Source organism: Podarcis melisellensis (genome assembly GCF_964234715.1).
Source record: "Podarcis melisellensis genome assembly, chromosome: 4".
Lineage (NCBI taxonomy): Eukaryota > Metazoa > Chordata > Lepidosauria > Squamata > Lacertidae > Podarcis > Podarcis melisellensis.
In genome coordinates this window covers 10,940,884-10,960,475 of record NC_138531.1, presented here as the reverse complement: position 1 = coordinate 10,960,475, position 19,592 = coordinate 10,940,884, and the positions used below count along the sequence as shown (strand labels likewise).

The 19,592-nt window shown below is 41.3% G+C and overlaps 1 protein-coding gene across 11 annotated transcripts in view; it reads right to left on the bottom strand.

Annotated features, from left to right (window-relative positions):
- Positions 1-19,592, bottom strand: part of LMO7 (LIM domain 7) — a 142,797-nt gene that overhangs the window by 21,809 nt on the left and 101,396 nt on the right. For 5 of the 11 annotated variants that reach the window (XM_081907266.1, XM_081907270.1, XM_081907276.1 and 2 more), the window contains 9 exons: positions 17,409-17,551; positions 15,848-16,277; positions 14,956-15,297; positions 8,642-8,756; positions 4,418-4,579; positions 3,488-3,675; positions 2,318-2,375; positions 682-738; positions 474-515 (listed from right to left, as the gene is read on the bottom strand). In XM_081907266.1, coding sequence (XP_081763392.1) covers positions 474-515; positions 682-738; positions 2,318-2,375; positions 3,488-3,675; positions 4,418-4,579; positions 8,642-8,756; positions 14,956-15,297; positions 15,848-16,277; positions 17,409-17,551 — 1,537 coding nt within the window. The remainder of the gene's footprint in view (positions 1-473; positions 516-681; positions 739-2,317; positions 2,376-3,487; positions 3,676-4,417; positions 4,580-8,641; positions 8,757-14,955; positions 15,298-15,847; positions 16,278-17,408; positions 17,552-19,592) is intronic. The other 6 variants (XM_081907269.1, XM_081907268.1, XM_081907272.1 and 3 more) reach the window with 5 other exon arrangements.

The following is a 19,592-nucleotide window of genomic DNA, read 5'->3' as shown; positions in this document are numbered from 1 at the left end:
CACAAAAATACTGAAACAGGTAGAAGCAAATTACTGGAGTGAAAATGAAGGAGGTGAGATGCAACATGCACAGCACACTAGGAGAAGCCTTAGAGAATTGTGACAAACCATTCACAGCCGAGACACTGTCATTTGGATTCTTAAAACCCTTTTCCAAAGTATTTTGGAGCCATAAGATTTGCTCATGGTCATGGAACAGGCATTTTATAATTAGCTACTGCATACTAATCTGCCAATTTTTAATAAATCTAAATCGTATTATGAATACATTTAAATTTGACTGCATTTCTCGGGTTGGGAATTTATTGTAGCATGTCTGCTGCGTTGCTCAGCGTAATGGCATTTTGTAGGAAAGCTGCAAATCCGAACAAAGGTTTCTGTACTTCACACTGCTCCCCAGTGAGAAGAGCGTTTGAACAAATATCAGAAGTGTAAAAGGTTTGAGATACAGAGGAACACACAAAGCCCATTACCACAAAGGTAGACCCATGAATTGTAAGAAAAACCTGATGACCCTAAGGAAAGAATGGAAACAGATTAAGCTAGTTTGGCATGACGGCAACAATCAATGACTGAAGAAACTTAGAACCCAACACCAGAGACTTGTTAAGAAGAATGTACATTGGGGAACAATTTCATGAAAGTACATGAAATGTTAGCTTTTGGGGTTTGTTTTTTTACCTTGTTCAAAAAACTGTGATCGCCTTTTTAAGTTTTTCAAAGAAATGGGTTCTGTGTCTATTTGAAAAAAATATGAAGATACAAAACAAGTCAGTGTGGTGTGGTTTGGCTTTATTTAATATCCGTCCAATGGATAAACACTATTCAGAGCATCCAACTTAAGCTGCATTGAAACAAACATCTTGCCAGCATAGTAGCCTATGTCATAGGAATGTGTTTACAAAAGTACAGTGCTCCTACTCTATACATCATCTTTCAGTGTTCAAATTTCAGCACAGGCAGAGCTAGGGCAGTAAACGAGATTGCTGGGAAACAAACAACCAGAAAACCTGGACATTGATCTCTGTTCGTTTCATTGGGTGGCCTGGGATAAGTCATTATCTCTTGGCCTGAACAATCTTACAGGGTTGCTGTAATATACTTCCACATCGGTGCCCTGAACTCCTTGGATGAAGGGTGAGATAAAACATGTAGTAATATCATTAAATGTTGTCCTGTAGGGTCTGGATGGGCTTCTTGCTCAAACGTTTCTTTCAATTCTTTAGTTATTTATCATTTTGTACATGCTACTTTTATTCAGCTTGCCTTTTTAGAAAGCTCACATCAGCCTAAATATAACTCTCAAACAAAACAAATCTTAAATAAGTGCACTGAGCTCATGACAAGTATCAGGTGTCCTTAGATCAGCAAATGCGGTGTCTTCTTGCCAGTGGAGGGTTCACTTCAATTTCTATGTGCTGCAGGCCGGAATTATAAAAATGCATTCTTAATCTAACTGCATGGGTATAGGCCGGACTTGAGAAACTTGGGCTCCCAAATTTTGCTGGACCACAACTCCCATCATCCTTATCTACCAGGACCAATGAGGATGATGGGAGTTGTGGTCCAACAATATTTGGGGATCCAAGTTTGAGAAAGGCTGGCATAGGCACACTAAGCTGTTGACATCAACACACCACTGAAATAGATGGAAACAGCAAGGGAAACTTAGCTCTTGGTCTGAAATGCATTCTAGTTTTATATTACAGTATAGGTTTTCTCTTCATTTGCCTTCCTCAAAAGTCTAAACTTTCAAAAAACATACACTAACTCCAAGTCTTACTGGGCACACATAAATTTTCACCATACAATTTTCTACACATTGAATATACTTTTCTTTTTTCTTTCAAAAAGCATTTTATAGAGTATCTCCCTCCAAGCACACATGTGCGTGAGCGCGCGCGCGCACACACACACACACACACACACAGAAGCTCGGATTGACGTGACAGTGAAAGGCAGGTAATCCCGTGAACTTGCTAGGACCTCAATGCCAGTACTGTTTAAAATTATTTCCGCCTTCCCCCCTCTCTTCTTTCATTCTTATTACGCACACTCATATTGTCAGTCATCCAGAAATAAAGGAACTAGCTGCCATCTTGTTAGCAGTTCTATATATATGCACAATGCTTCCGAAAGAGAACCCAATTTGTCTTCTGCATGCAATTATATTTATGAGCCACCTAAGAAAATTGGAAGTTCTTATATTCCAACTGTACCCAACTCCCCAGTACACCATATCCACTAGGTATACATTTCCCCCTTCAATCCCAACCATTGCCTACAGCTAGCAATTGGAAAGTTCTGGTGGTTTTACCTTTTTTCTCACTGGAATTTGCATCTCCTTGCATTCCATTGACCTTTGTTTCTGAATCCTGAAACCAGAAAAATTAACATACTGAAATATTTCCATGACTCTTAACTTCATTCCCCACAAAAAAAAACCTTATAACTACAACTGATTTTGACACTCCTGGTAAGCCATGCAACCTGTAAAGCTAAAATAGATATTTTTGATCCTACCCCTAAAGAACTTTACTTTTATGCCTATTTAATAAATAATGTAGAGTGAACAATCATTCATCTAGTAATTTATTACTGGATTTAAAATCTAAAAGATCTAGCAATCAGTTCATGTGCCATTATGGGCTTCTGATGCTTAGAAAATCAAGAGAAGAGATTTCGTGGAACTTGTTCCTCCGCCTTCAAGAAGGAAAGGGTTATGCAAATGTTTCTCAGACTTCTGGCAGCTAAGTTAAGTTTTCCAATTTAATACTGAACATGCAAGATGGTAACTGGCACGCTCATTGATTTGCTTTGTCGCAAATACAATTATTGCCTACCCACCCAAGGCGGTGCAAGAGATGCAGTAGGAAAAATTACCTACCTGGATGGGAAGAAAGCAAGGCCAGAACAGAGAAACTACATGACAGCAGTGAGCAGATGCCTCTATGGGTATTTACATTGGGTTCACAGGAAACTCCAGTAAGGGAAAAAAGTTTCCTGCAGTATACTAATGCTTCTCTCATAGCGCAATAGAACGACTGACTTACGTTGCCAGAACATGCAGCAGAAATATCTGGCCACATCACTTTTACATGTCCTGGCATAAAAAGTTGCTGATCTACATCACCACCTAGCTAACAAAAGGACCTGGACTTCTGGTCAACAGGCCAAGACAACATTTCTTCATTAACCGAACCTTGGAGACATTTAACTTTTATTAAGTGAGTACTTTCTAGGCGTTGGGAAAGATGGAGGGCACAAGGAGAAGGGGACGACAGAGGACGAAATGGTTGGACAGTGTTCTCGAAGCTACCAAGATGAGTTTGACCAAACTGCGGGTGCCTGGCGTGCTCTGGTCCATAGGGTCACAAAGAGTCGGACACGACTAAACAACTAAACAACAACTTTCTAGGCACAGTTTAATGTGGCTGAGAGAAGAAATGCAGAACCACTTCCCAAATGCAAACGTAGGCATACTTACATCATTTTGAAAATTGTTGTGCAAGTCTTTTTGTGCTGATATGCTTTGACTTTTGGCTGAAGTGCTGTCTGCAGATGTCGCATCAATCCATTTGTTCTCAGGTGTACCTATAATGTTGGTAGCCATACTGGTGAGATTGAGGATTTTGTGCCTTGCATATGGCAGGGAAGGCTGGTCTTTGCCCCAGTCTGATTGGCATGTGGAGATCAAAAAATTGAAAAGTAGACAGGGAAGATGTCAAAGCATAAAGAAAAAGACTTAATGAAAATACATCAAAACCAAAACACACACAAAAAAGACAGGAGGACAGATGAAATAGAAAGTGAATTGGAATTTGTATGTGTGGAAATTGGTTAGGGCTTTTTATGAACAGACCGCCTTCCCCCAAAAAGCAAGCATTAGTCAAAGGCAAGCACAATGAACAATAGCAAGTTTACTAACTTTTATTCTTCAAATACAGGTATACACTACAGTGCTAGTTTATCTGGACAGAGAAAGGACCTAATTGCAAGGGTCTGGTGTGGGGAATAGATCACATGGATGCTCTTCCAGGAAACTGAACCACAGAACTAATAATAAAAGTGATGGATTCTTTCTGCATCTCTCTGACAAGGTCAGGAAAATCAGTATTTCTGAAGGCTGGGGGAACAAGAAACCTATGTGGATATATTTCTCCTTGAAAAAAGTTATCTCCCGTTTAAGAAAAGTAGACTTGCTAATGCAGATTTACACAGCTTTAACACATGCAAAAAACAACAACCCAAAATTAACAACAGCAGGAACTGTATTTACAATAAGCAGGGGCTGCCAGGAAAAAGCTGTTGCTGCAGAAGGCTGCAGAAATGAAGGACTCATCCATCCCAACAAGTTTGCAGGCAAAGAACAGACACCTTTCAGGTCACACAGAAGTCACCCCAAGTAAAAGCTCACCCTTCTTGCCGTATCGCCTAACATCCATGACAAGGTTTCCAGTTTCTAGTGAGCTGCCGATGGCTGCTTCCCACTGACTCTGGTCCATACCTGAAACCTTTGTGCCATTGAGAGTAAGGATTTCATCCTCAACATTCAACTGGCAAAAGTCTGCTGGGCTACCTGGTGGTGATGGAAAGATGAGAGCTAACTTGTAATGTCAGAAACATGGGGCAGCTGAATAAAAAAGGCACTGGCTTTAATTTTTTATGTTAGTTTCAATGCTTATTTTTTGTATGTTTTATCTTTGTGAGAGCTGCTGCGAGTGCTGTGCTGCCTTGGAAAGACAACGGGGGGATTTTTTTAGAAGCCACTGAATAACTACCAGGACTTGTCATTCTTATTTAACATACAATATGTCTTTTCTTGTGCCTAAGACATAACTAAGCTGCTTCTGGCGAACCAGAGCAGCGCATGGAAATGCCGTTTACCTTTCCGCTAGAGCGGTACCTATTTATCTACTTGCACTTTGATGTGCTTTCGAACTGCTAGGTTGGCAGGAGCAGGGACCGAGCAACGGGAGCTCATCTCATCGCGGGGATTCAAACCGCCGACCTTCTGATCAGCAAGCCCTAGGCTCTGTGGTTTAGACCACAGCGCCACCGCATCCCGCCTAGGAACTACTTCTATGCAAATAATTGTTGGAGTGCACCTTTGGGGGTGAAGTCAAACCATTGGAGAGTTACAGGGCCTGCTGTGGCTGTAGATACTGGTATGGAAGAGACATGTTTTGTTCAGCTGGGGCAGATGAAGGCGCCTAGACGTGCTACTACCGGTGTACCATGGTGTTAAAAGTGTGGATTAATTCAAAGACACAAGAGGTACAAATAATCATAATGACTCAGCATTATACAGCATTTATTGATAGTTAATTGACATGACTAGAATAGTTTGGTATGTTTATAGGCGTAAAGGTTTGTTGTGAATACAAAGCCAAGCAGTTAAGGTGGTGTGGCAGTTTCTTGGTTTTGCAAATTGTGAACAAGGATCTCCTTCTCTTCTACATAAAAAAAAAAGCTAAAAAGGCAAAAGCAACAAATGATCCTACATAAATCTAATATGCCACCCTAACAGACCCGCCAGAGAATCACTGCTGTTTTGCAACTTGTTATCTATGTTGCCTCTGTGAACATTTTAAAAACACACTCATTTTTCCTCTGTTTACATTGGTTTTCAACCATGTTGCTTAGCACAGCAGAGAAGTGTGAACACTTCAGAGCACTTTCCCACCCAAGATCAGGAGCACTTGCCAATATCAGTTCCAAGTTAAACAGGCACCCTCAAAGGCGCACTCCTCCACTGTCTCCCGAGACAGATGAATGCCAACCATGGTGAAATTTTAATAACCTTTTCTATCACCAACCCCACACCTGTTTCCCTTCTTTCCCCCCAAGGAGCTGACATGTGAGGTTACTCAGCTTTAGTCTAACTCAGGCCTGTCCAACTTCCGAGAAACTGGGATCTACTCCCACTATAAATAAACCTGGCAGTGATCTACCCAAATTGTCAATGTTGTTGGGCTTTTTTTAGGTGGCGGGAGGGTCCTGAGATCTACCACGGTCTACCTTTTGGACATCCCTGTTCTAACTCATCTGCAACATTGACAGTGAACCTGCCAGACCAACATTACCAGAATGGAGACCTGAATACAGGGTTCTCCTGCCCAAGTTAATGCCACGCTGGCTCTAAAGCACATTTCAGGTTTTCATGCAGAAAGTTCCAGGTGCAACACGCAGCATCTTCAACCAATAAGGTCTCGGACAACAGTTCTGCAAAAGACTTCTCTGCTCAGTGCTATCCAGCAGAGCTGTTCCATGTTGTGAAGGACCTTTTACATCCTGGCAAGCAGACTTTACATGAGGTCATTGAACCCTATTGTGACTTATTTGCAAAGCACTTTGCAGATAAAATTACTTAGATCAGCTTCGACTTGAACTTCGCAGGAGTCCGGAGGAATTTTGGATTAGAGAGTGTTTGTCCTGTTTAATTGGATAGCTTTCAGCTGATTGGCTGTGAGGAGCTAGGCAAAATCTTTGGGGGGAAATGGATTCAATGGCCCATTATCTTGATTATTGCTTATCCTGTATGATAAATCAACTGTCTCAGCTTCTGTTGAGCCAAGGACACTATAGAATGCTTCCCTTTGGCCATAAAGAGGCAGTGATATGACTTCTGTTTAGCAAACTATCTTTGGACCACCTTGAAGCTGAGTAGCTATAGTTCATTGACTAATATGGTTACTTCGAGACTGGGCTACTGCAGTGCATACTATGTGGGGCTTCCCTTGCGCTTGATACAGAAGCTGCAGTTAGCACAGAATGCTGCAATGCAATTGCTGACAGAAGTGAGACCTTGTCAGCATATAACACCTGAGCTCAGAGATCTGCGCAGGTTGTCAATTTGTTACCGGGTCAAGTTGAAAGCTCTTCCCCACGGGCCTGTGCCATCTAGCGTTCTGTATGGATCTATCGTTTTCTCCATGCTTCTTAATATATGCATGAAGCTGCTGAGAGAGGTCATTAGCTTCTGGGCTGCGTTCAAGGCACTGGCCATTCAGGGTTTTATAGGTTGAGACATTTCCTGATGTGGCTTCTACTCCAATGAATGACTTGCCAAGTGAGGTTCAAGAGGCCTGTTGTGATGCTGCTTTTCAGGAGGCTGGCGAAGAATTGTCTTTTAAAAGAGGTTTTTGATTCAGATAGCAAAAAATTATAGGTTTTTGATAGCAGAATCTGGATGGCCATTTATGATCTAGCTGAGATTCCTACATTGCATGGGGTTGGGATAGATGAACCTCGGGGTCCCTTTCAACCCTACAGTTCTTTGATTCTATGATTAATGGTGCAATTTGGCCAGCTCAGTTTGTTTCTGGAATTTGTTAAACAGGGTGGATGCCGTTAATTCCTTAATCTGAATGTAAATTGTGGTGCTTTGGCAATTCTGTCTGTTTTTATTGCTGTCTGTTTTTGTGCCACCCTGAGTTTTCTTGGAGAAGCAGTAGGGACTGGACTTTTAAAAGAGAAATAATAAAAATTATTCTGCTTTAGGCCTGGGAGAGCAGCTATCAATATGTGCCCATAGCAGTGGGAAAATGAACCAATCGCCTGACTTGGAGGGTGACAAAAGGGTGACAGCTGCATGCGTTAAGATGGTTGCCTGAATCTATAACTTCATGGCCTCTACTTGTACCGAAAGCACGACAATCAACGTTGCCTGTGCTAAGTTTCACGGATTCAGGAGTTGTCTCAGACTTGTTGTAGGTCAGACTCTGAGCTTCTTTAATTATTAAAATCTTAATCTCACTGCTTAGTAAATTACAGAAAAACCTTTACTGCTCCTTCTGCTATGGCATGCTTCATTGTCGAAGAGCTCTAATGAATTCCTTCTGGGAGGCCAGAAAGACAAACTACAGTTTCTATTAGGGAAATAATCCTTTTTTGTTGTTTTAAGAGTAGGGGGGGGGACAAAGTTTTGTAAATTAACGACGCTTTACAACAAAGCAATACTGCTGATATAATTTCTTCACAAAAATGTCATGCAAGTCAAAGAGCTGATATAAGAGACATCATTTATTTCCTCTGAAGTATTGGAAGGGTGTTACTTGTATATGAAAAAGTTGATAAATTTAAAATTCTAGCTCAGCTAAAGCTTGCTTATTTTCTTTTAATACTATTAATGATCATCATAATTTGTTACTTATATGTTATGATGTCATACATTGTTTTGTTTTTGTCACAAAAGGAAATAAAAATTATTTATTTTTAAAAAACAACCATCATTATTTTATTCAAAGGCAACTAAGAACTTATTGACAGTATTGTCAATGAGTTTAACTACATAAAAGACAAAAGACAAATCTTACCTTCTTCCTTGCATGCAAATTATTTTAAAAAGTGCAATGCATCTATAGGAGAAAATTAATTAACTTTGGGGGGGAAACATTTTTTTCCTAGCTGCTACTGGAGATCTACAGTTGACAACATAATCAATCACACATGCAAATAAGAACACAAATTAATCTTAGAGCATTCTCTCTCCACCATTCCCGACGGTTTTTCTTTTTCCAGCAGCCTCGCCACCCGAATCTGCAACCTGAATTCTTCAGATCAATTTATATCAATTGCTTGCCTTCCAATTAACTTTCTCCAGGCAAGCACATTAAGAATTTTACATGGGAATTTTTACCTTCTTCTATTGACTTCACGAAGACTCCAGAAGGATCCTGGTGCACTGCAAACCCAAAACTCCGACTGCTACCTGGTCTCTGGTTTATACTGATTCTCATATCACTGTACTGGTCCTGAAAAAAAAATTAAATAGAACATGATACTGGAGTATCTGGTGTCACAGGCTCCTACATGGAGGAAAGTCTATCCATTAAATAGGTGAGGCAACTTACAATGTGCGCTCTGGGCTTTTAAATTATCTATCAAGCAGACAGAAGTGTTCTCTGCACTAAAAAAGGCTAGCCAGTGCTTTACTTTGGCAACTATTTTTAAATGTTGCATTCTTATAAATACTTGGGCCTTGCTGATAAGACCTATTAAGAGGTGCTTCAGCGGACAGAAAGTAAACCCTTTGATACGCATACCAGTGATGACAGGCAGTTCAATTGCTCAAACAACTACGTTTTTACTTCTGCCTCTTGCATTCAGCAAATGAAGACTAACTCGAGATTAAAAAACGCTCCAGGCACATTTGGTGGTGAGAGTCCCCCATTCATATGTCTCAATAATCCATGTGTTGACAGAAGCTCCTTTGGTAGCCATGAATATGTTTTGTATTTGAAGATAAGCTGCATTCTCATGATACAAAAACCAACACACACATATGCCACAACCAACTAACCAACCTACCTCACCAAGTCAGACAGGTATTACCATGATCTAGAGGCCTAAAATTTGAACAGAAGAAGAGCTTGCCAGATCAGGCCAGAAGCCCTATCTAGTCCACTATCATCTTCTTACAGCGACTAAACTGATGTGTATAGGAATCCCATAAGCAGAACCTGAGTGCCATAGCACCCTCGACACCTGGGGTTCCTCCTAGCAACTGGTACTGGTCTCCAGCAGTGGAGGTAGAACATAGTCACAGTAGATAGTAGCTACTGGTAGTCCTATTCTCTTTTGGGAATATGTGTGGTTCAATACACCCCAACTATTACACGAATATCAAAACATTAGCACACCTCTCCCCCAAAGACTGGAGGGTTCAAAGCTGAAAGCATTGTCAAGCATTGGGGGGATTCCCCCCAAAAAGCTCAGCAACTTTGGCCAAAACAAACAAACAAACAAACAGCTCCACCCTATGGCAACCCTAGATTAACTCACTCACTAACCATACAGCAGGTGGAAGATGTTCTGGTGCATTTCCTAGAGGCAAATTTCCTGATTAGTTTGTATGTAAAAGTTTTTTGGGGGGGAACGGGTGGATCCACAGCTCAGAGGAAGGGTGCTTAATCCTTTTCATGCCTTCCTGTCATCACGCTAGCACAGGACAAGGCAGGCCGTACATACAGCTGAACACCGGGTCTGGGTGTTTTACTTCTGCACACTTGAATCAAGCTTGGATTGAAGGAGAGGGAACCAGCTGGGGGTATCCAGCTTCATTAACCAACCAATTTTTATACAGAGGCATTCACAGGGATATTTAAATCATGAGGGTAGTTCTACATGACCTAGACAGAAGGGTTTGAATCCTTCTGCTCACAGGATGTGGCAGAGGGAAAGGGGATCAGATCAGTGCTGCGTACATGGGAGCACTCTGCTCACAGGATCTCCGGATCCAACTCCTGGAAGCTGGTACACACACAGTCCGAGGCACACTGATCATGATTCTTATTATCAGCTTTCATACTTTGAGTGGAGGTTCTGGTACTGAGCCTCCTTCATGCTCTGAGGTCTGAAATTGGGCTAGAACAAGACTGCTGTCTTACTAAAGTTCCCTGAACATTGCTGTGGGTGAGGAAGGTAAAAAAGGCAAAAGGGAAACCATGTAACACTACACACCCACACACCCCAGTGATGTTAAATTCTCGAAAATAATCTTTTGGAGAATACTCTCGAGAATACTCTTGATTAATGATAATATTAGAGAATTTTTATTCAATCATTGTTCATTACTTACACTGGCAATATCACAGCTTGACTTATTATTTACTAGATTTTTTAAATGTGGGTTGTAAAACTGGTTCTTAAATTAGAATTTACAGTTTGTGGAAAATATTCTCATCTCACTTCACTACACACCCCTAATGAAAATGAACAAAATCAAAACTTGAAGGAGATAAAACTAAACTGAGTAGAAATCAATAATCAGTAACGACAGCCCATCATGAGAGAAAAGAAAACTTAATAATGTTGGCAGCTGGGGTGTTTATTTACATTGTGGATGGGGAATCCAGGACCCAAAGATCCAAAATGGTTTTCCATGCCTCCCTTTGTGGCCAGGCCAGGCTGCTCACCAGCCCTGCTGCATGTGGCGTATGATGATGATGATGATGATAATTATTATTTATTTATACCCCGCCCATCTGGCTGGGTTTCTCCAGCCACTCTGGGCGGCTTCCAACCGAATATTAAAAACAATACAGTGTCAGACATTAAAAACTTCCCTAAACAGGGCCGCCTTCAGTTGCCTTTTAAAAATAAAATAGTTGTTTATTGCCTTGACATTAGCTGGGAGGGCGTTCCACAGGGCAGGCACCACTACCGAGAAGGCCCTCTGCCTGGTTCCCTGTAACCTCACTTCTTGAACCAAGGGAACCGCCAGAAGGCCCTCGCCGCTGGACCTAAGTGTCCGGGCTGGATGATGGCGATGGAGACGCTCCTTCAGATATACTGGACCGAGGTCACTTAGGGCTTTAAAGGTCAGCACCAGCACTTTGAATTGTGCTCGGAAACATACTGGGAGCCAATGAAGATATTTCAGGACCAGTGTTATATGGTCTCGGCGGCCGCTCCCAGTCACCAGTCTAGCATTCTGGATTAATTGCGGTTTCCGAGTCACCTTCAAAGGTAGCCCCACAAAGAGCGCATTGGAGGAGTCCAAGCAGAAGATAACTAGAGCATGCACCACTCTGGCAAGACAGTCTTGTACAAACCTGAGTCTTTTCTGTGGCTGCAATGTACCCTTACTGTACGAAATGGAAGAGCAACCCCTGCTGCTTTTGCCTCTGGCTGGCTACATATCCACTACAGGCATGTGGCCCCCAGAAGGCTGCCCATGAGGCAATGTGGCCCTTGGGCTGCAAAAGGTAACCCACCCACTTATTTACACGGATTCCTCTCCTGCCCTATCCTAAAGGTGGCATTAAAGCACAATGGCAATGATGAAATGGATAAACATATTCACCGCCAACAGAGAGCAAGCCTGAATGGAAAAGCTTTAAGGCAGGGATGGGGAGTCTTCAGCCCTCCAGATGTTGTCAAACTACCACTGACATCATTCCCAGCTAGCGTGGCCGATGGCCAGGGATGGTGGGAGTCTAGCAACACCTGGAGGGTCCCCACCTCTACCTTAAGGGAAAAGGGTGTTGAGGTTACAGGTTGGGAGAAGATAAATATAATCAAGTGGAAACATTTAAGGTAAGAGTAAACCCTTGCCATAAAGTGTAGTCTGATTTCTAAATCTCACTGAATGCATTTAAATGCAAGCTCCCCCAATCAATGTGTGCTATCTTTGTCTAAGCAGCAGAAACAATTCTAGTCTTGGGGTATTATTTAGTGCATTGAATTGCACCCAGGCTCAAATTTCTGCTTCCCAGAGGCTCAAGCACAAAAGAATTATTGCCTTTTATTCAAACTGTACCTGCATTTCAGCAGCTAAATAGGCAATCAACAATCTCCTTGCAACTTTCAGAATAAGTTGACTGGGAATAAATGTTTGTTCGGAACAAAAGGAGAGGGCTGTCGCCTTCACATGGCCTTCCCAGAGGCATCTAGCTGGTCACTTTGGGGAACAGGATGTTGGCTCAGAGAGATCTTTTGTCTGACCTAATGAGGCTGTACTAAATACCGTATTTTTCGCTCTATAACACGCACCTGACCATAACACGCATGTAGTTTTTAGAGGAGGAAAATCCGTAGGCATGCCACCCATAGGCATTCCCTCCATAACATGCACAGACATTTCACCTTACTTTTTAGGAGGAAAAAAGTGAGTGTTATGGTGCAAAAAATACGGTATGTGGGGTAAAGGGGAAATGCACAGAGGCTAGGCTTCCCCATCTTTGAAGTCACATCCACACCAAACATTTAAAGCACATGGCTTCCTGCAAAGAATCCTGAAACCTGTAGTTCCATCCCAGAGCTGCAATTCGCAGCACTCTTAATGAACTACAGTTCCCATGGTTCTTTAAATGCATAGTGTGGATGTGATCTGAATCACCAGGATATGTCCCACTCAAGACTCTACTATCTGTTGTCAGTGCTTCTCCCCTTTCATTATACCTGCACTTATTGTACTAGTTGGGATACATATTTCAGATGCTTAGAATTGCAAAATGAATTACGCTGATTTGGAAACCTATTATTTGGCTTCCCAAATGACAATCAATTGTAAGAAAAAAAATGTTAGAAAAGGGTTGCGTTAAGATTTGTTTTAAGATATGGGTTGAAATGAAAACACTTTTTTAAAAAGCCACACCTAGGGATTAGACAACTGTCTGGGAAAGTCACTTCATGGATCACATCCCAGGGTCTAATTAACATTTCCTTGCTCTAAGATAAATAATACTTATAAGGAAAGTAAGGAATGCTACTCACTAAGTGGATAGTCATTAAGTGTTGCAAGATACAAGGGTACCAAAGTTCTGGTTGCTGACACTAATTTTACATTTCTAAGTGAGGAATGATAGGGACACAACAGCTTCTGTCAGTGTCATTAAAAAAGCTCTAGTTTCTGAAACTGGAATTAAATCACTTGCAAGACTGCAAACCCATAGCAGTGGGGCAAGTTCAAGCTCAGAAGAATTACACACCCAAGTGATGTTTGTGCCATAGCATTTGCCATGAATGAAGAGACATTCTGGTGTTTGGGCTGCCATACGTCCAGATTTCCCTGGACATTACTGGGATTTCAAAGGTGGAATTGACATCTAGGGGAATTTCTGAAAGGTGGCCTCTGTCGTGGATCTTAGGCAAGTCAATCGAAAAAGTGTGGGTTTTTTGGCCTTCTTGTACAAGAAGCTCAAGTTTATCTACAAAAAAAATTGGGGTGTCCTGGTTTTTACTTTTTGAAATATGGTAACCCTACAGCTGTTCAGTTTTCTTTTACCAATGGGAACAGTTAGGAAGACACCATCAAACAGCACACAAGCTCAGACACCTTCTCCCATGCACATCTGCTTATTTAGTCTGTGGATCAAGATGTCAGCATTTGCAGAAACAGTTTGAAAAGAGAATGATGGAAGGAGATTCACTTCAAAGTTTAGCTGAACAGTTCATGAGCTGGGAGTAGCAAGAACAAGATAGAGAAAAATAAAATGGAAGGTGAACAATACTTAGCACGTTTATAAACAAATGTTCAAAGCTAATCTCTTCTTAAGACATTTGCCCTTCCAGGATGGAAATGTACTATATTATTAAACTGACTGCAGGGGAAAAGTCAGATAATCCGCAACACCTGGTTAAAGTGTTGCAAAGAATTGTGAATGCAGAACTAGCAGAACAAGACGCCCAACAATTGCATGTTTATATTACAAACTGGAAAATAATTTCAGGCCCACATCCGTCAGGACATCAATTAGATCTGCAATGTGTCTTGGGAAGATGAATGAACCTACTGTTGCCTTCAGTAATTCAGGCTTCAACCCAAACACAGCAGTTTCAGTTATTGTTTATCTATTATTTGCCCTAAGAATTTCATTATGCTGCCTTGCTAATGCCACCTCAATCTTTTTTTGTGCAGGTTCAGTTGAAACACTTGCAGCTTGCCCTTCCTGCCTTGTATCTTGCAAGCAACTTACGAAAACAGTACTAACACCACTAAAAAGTGCAACTAAACCAACTACAAATTTAACACAAGGATCAAAGATTAAACACCAACAGATGAGTTCCTTAATTTAGAAAATATGGACCATTATCTTTAATTTGCTGCCATACTACTTCTAGAAATTATTTCTACACCTGCAAAAATCCAAAATCCTCATGGAAATGATTGACATGGCCCTACTCCCCCAAGCCACTATTCTAACTTTTCTGGAAGGGATTTACTAGCAGGTAAATTTACTAGCATGCATTGTTTGTGTGTTGAATCTAAATAACTCTACTTATCAGGCTAAATCCCTCTTGAACTGCCCTAGCCAATGTTGCTGCCTTATTTTCCATTCTGAATCTGAAAGAACTTCCTCCTATCCTAGTCTCACCTGCCAAATGTAAAAGTACATTTCACCTTGGACAGAGACCACGCATACCCTCCTGTGCCCACTGCTCCTAGCACACCGACAACAGCCAACAAAGCATTACAATATGTAAATGCCAGCATCTCTCCATACTCACTTGTGCTCTTGAAACCTCAGTCTCTGGATGGCTTGTTTGTTCTGCTGCTGAAGATCCAGCTGCAATTGAGTCATGGGTAGTATGATGCTCTGATTTAGGGCCCAAGTGATTAACATCTGCACCTTCACTCGCAATGGCAGCATTCTCTGTAGGCGATTGTCTTGTCTTTGTCTTGTCCTCAGCAGATGAGTATCTTGTCCAAGTCTTGTCCTCAGCGCTTCTTAGGTCACTTATAGATTGGCTTTGTCCAGCTTCTGGCTTAGAAAGTGAATTGCTGGTGAATGCATACTGAGTTCTCTTGGACACATCTACTTCTCCGTTATATTTTGGGGCGTCATCCATCTAGGAAAGGAGGTAGTAGTTGGTGGTTGGTGGTTTTTTTAAAAAAAGATTATTATTTACAATTGGCTTCAACATGTCACCCTAAATGTTTGCCTTCCTCCTCATGTTCTCTCAGGCCCTCTGTAAAAATTATATAGCTTTGGTCAAAGTAAAATATTCAAGGAATAAACTACCTGTGCTGCAGTATATGAAGGTAATTAAATTAAACCCTTTAAAATCATGAGTTGGGGTAGCCTGACGTAACAGAGACACAGATCCACTGAAAAGAAGCAGCACAAAATGCATTTACTGCTGTGTTCTCCTTTAGCAGCAACTTCATTGTCTGTCGGAAGTCTCTATGAAGTAAAACAATTTAATATCATTTCCCCCAAAATATTAGTTTATACAGAAACATCTGTCTATGTGTTTTAGGCACTAGACCAAGTAACTGCTCATTGTTATTGCAACACATTTTTAATCATTTCTACATGGTGGGGGGAGGTGAAAGCTCCTTTGAGTTTATTCAGAAGAATTACCCACAGAGACATTAGGAAGATGGTTTGTTTTTTACCGTAAATGACCTAGGAAGTGATGAGATTCCTCTCGAATGGACACCAAAGGGCCTAGGTGTAACCACAGACGTTAGTCTGGCAGTATCGGTTTTCTGGTAACTTCTTGGGAGAGAAGCTGAAACCCGAGCTGGCCCAATTGGTGCATTTACTGAATGATATGTTGACAAAGGGGGCTGGTGCTTTTCTTCTGCTACACTCTTAGGTGGAGCTTGAGATTCAATTCTTGCATAGCTCTCTGTTCCTTTATTGCTCTCTTGACTGTTTCCTTCGCTCTTCAAGGAGCCGGCAGCATCGTTATCAACAAGGTGCTCTTTTGAAGGCCTTGAAGGAATTTGCTCTCCACTAAACACATCGTCGTTTGACAAATACATTCGCCTGTTTTCCGCTCGATGCTCAGCGCTGCTATAGAGCCCTTGATCTCTGCCCTCTCTAAGGGGGGGAAAAGTGCATTACGACATCAGTGACATAAAGAACAGGTGGGATTTCAGTCATCATTTCGCTATTAGGTGTACTCTGAAGTGAAGACAGAACAGTGGAAAGGTTTGTGGCTATTATACAAGCTTAATCCGTGCACTCCTAACAAGAGGTCACAATTCTCTCTCTCTCTTTTTACATATAGTACTATGTATATTTTCAGAATGTTAGGTGTTTCCACAAATAACCTTCTCTTTGGCACATTTAGGAAGACATTTCTTATGGCTGGGTGCCCAATACATAGTGCAATCCTGTAACACTGTGTTCACTGAGGCTTACTCTCAAGGATTATGCTGTGATCATGTACTGCGGCTTGTATGTTTTATTGTGGTTCAATGTAGGCTTTCAAATAAAGGGTTTTATTTTTTAAAATAACTAGAAATATTTCAATACGGGCATCTCTCAGTTGCCATTTTATTTGTTATGGCTTAATAAAGGCTTAATAAAGGCTTTCATTTGCTTCTGATTCCACTGGGAACACGCTGCATTCACTCTACAGTTGAGTTGGAACAAAGACATGCAAAAAAGCCTTTGTCGTATTGTACCAAGAATAGCTCAGATAGACAAATATCAGGTTTTTTAATAATCTAGAAAGACGTCACCCTATCAGCTAGAAGCACAACCACAAATACTATTACCGCAGGCATACTTAGTCAGAAGCAAGTCACAATGCAATCAATGGATCTTACTTCACACAAATAGTTTTAGGATCTGGGTGCAAACTCTACTAATCATTTTAGTTTGAAAAGGCAATAGGATTGAAAAGGGATCCATAAATTTAAACTTAAATTAGAACTTAATTATTCACTCCTTTTTTAAAAAATCTACTAAAGTGATTAACATACAGTGAAAATCATTTTATTAGTAGAAAACATCTTAATCACTTATTAAGTACTGAAGGAATCAGTAACCATGGAGGAAAAGCTGAAGACTGAAATAAAGTAGTCGCACTTGAGTGTTGAAAAGGTTTTCGGCTCCATCCTAATAACCCTTTTTACAAAGGAAGTCATTTAAACTCTGTGCAACCTACTTCTAAATAAGCAGACGGAGCTGTTCAAAATGCGAAATATTGTTTGCCAACGTTACCTGTCCCTCTGCATTTCTCTCAGAGATTTGCCGCGTCTTTCGGAACTCTCAGAAGTTCTCCGCTCAATTTCTTCTCTCTCCTCCTTTTTCTTTTGCAAATCAGAAGTGTGGCTCTTACGACGGCTTTTCCATTTTGCCAAATCCTGAGTACAAATCAGGCAAATGAACACTGCATTTGCTACAGACCTTGGTAAGAGCTACTACTGTGAATGCTCACGGATCTCATTACCTATCCAAGAGTGCTCATTCTGACTGGATGTTCAGGCGCTCTAATTTCACTCTACATGTCTAGTGTTCCTGCATTCTCAAGTATCTTCCTGCAAAATTGTCTCTAAAAGAGCTGGGCAGTGGCTGTCTTCTGTTCAGATGAAGAAGATAGTAGTCTCATGTTTAAAAGCATAAAGACTTTGAAAGGGAAAAGGAAGTACACTGTCTCAAAAGCAAATTTGTCAGGGTAAATATTTGCTCTTCCCTTTCACAGCAACAGTCAATGGAGGTCTAATTTTAAAGATACTTTTGTTCAAACAAAACAGGAACACAAGTGTGTATTTTATATTTAGCTCATCAGAACAGTTTAGGACAGTATTTTTTATTGTTTCCTGTTAGATACAGTATAGAAATATAGGCTCTTTTTAATTACGTGATTGATAGTTGTCTGGAAAAATGGTCCATCCCAAAATGTACCTTGGGTACCTGCATGAGGCATTCCGATTTAACAGGCTCTTGGCTCCTCTTGAAAACCATCAAGGCCGGGAATTGAATTCCCCTGCTTTTGCCCCACGGACAACAGTGCCATCCCTATAGTCAGTTTTCGCCATTTGCAGCCCTTTGTCTTGTAGTGCAAGACAAAAGAGCTGCAAGAGAAAATATAATTCCTTTCCCTTTTCCTCAAGGAGAGGTATACAGATTCTTGTCCTGTGCTATCTTGAAGTGCACACGAACTCTAGATTCCTCATGACTTAAAACTGAATAACTGTTCATAATCATGACCAGTGGTGGACCTTGATGTCTTAAATTTCAGAAGCGTCCTTTTCTCAAGCCAAATTCGGTGCCCCCTGCCTCTTACCTTCCATTCTCCATCATAGTTGCAGCGCCCCCTGTAGTGCCCCCAAGGCTCTGTGCCCAGAAAGCGAATCTGGATCTTTGGAATTGCCACACCCCTCCCAAATTAAAGGCAAGGGGGCAGAGATTTGAAGGCAGAATAAATGGGAGTGAGTGGAGTGCTTACCTCTTCCTGTGCCCACCCATTCTTTTTTTTTAATTTTAGGCCTGAATTAGACTATTTGCAAAGTGACTGTGCATTTTACCTGAAAGTAGGGAGCACTGAATTCTAATTGGTACCACCCACTTTTTGCTTCCCTTTAACTGTTGAAGAATCTTCATGCTGCAGGATTTGAAGTGCATCTTCAACATGCTGTTGTATATTTATAAGTTAGGGGGTTTATAGGTTATAGATTTATAGGTTAAGGTTAGAGAGTATCATAGCTAATTTCCTTGGAGGAGATAGCTTGACTCACGTGTGTTTAAGATAAATCCGGGTGTGTATTTAAGATGCTTAATAAATAGTCCCCGTTAATCTTTTAATTAGCATCTGTGAGGGCCCATCTAAATCAAACCCTGTGTGCTGGACCATATGCCAGACACCCTTAATCTGTGATGTCAACCTGGGTTCAAAGGTACTGGAGACAGCCTAATTTCCTTCAAGGTGAGAGCCTGGGGGTCAAAGGATTGAAGACCTAGGTGTGAGAATACAGATGAGCAGGGACTATTTGTGCATTACAAAACAGCAAGGCTTAGGTTAGCAAGGCTAGAGCAGGTGGGATGTGACGATTCTCAGACCATTCTACTGTGTCCAGTTCTGGGCACCACAGTTCAAGAAGGACACTGACAAACTGGAACGTGTCCAGAGGAGGGCAACCAAAATGGTCAAAGGCCTGGAAACGATGCCTTATGAGGAACGGCTAAGGGAGCTGGGCATGTTTAGCCTGGAGAAGAGGAGGTTAAGGGGTGATATGATAGCCATGTTCAAATATATAAAAGGATGTCACATAGAGGAGGGAGAAAGGTTGTTTTCTGCTGCTCCAAAGAAGCGGACACGGAGCAATGGATCCAAACTACAAGAAAGAAGATTCCACCTAAACATTAGGAAGAACTTCCTGACAGTAAGAGCTGTTTGACAGTGGA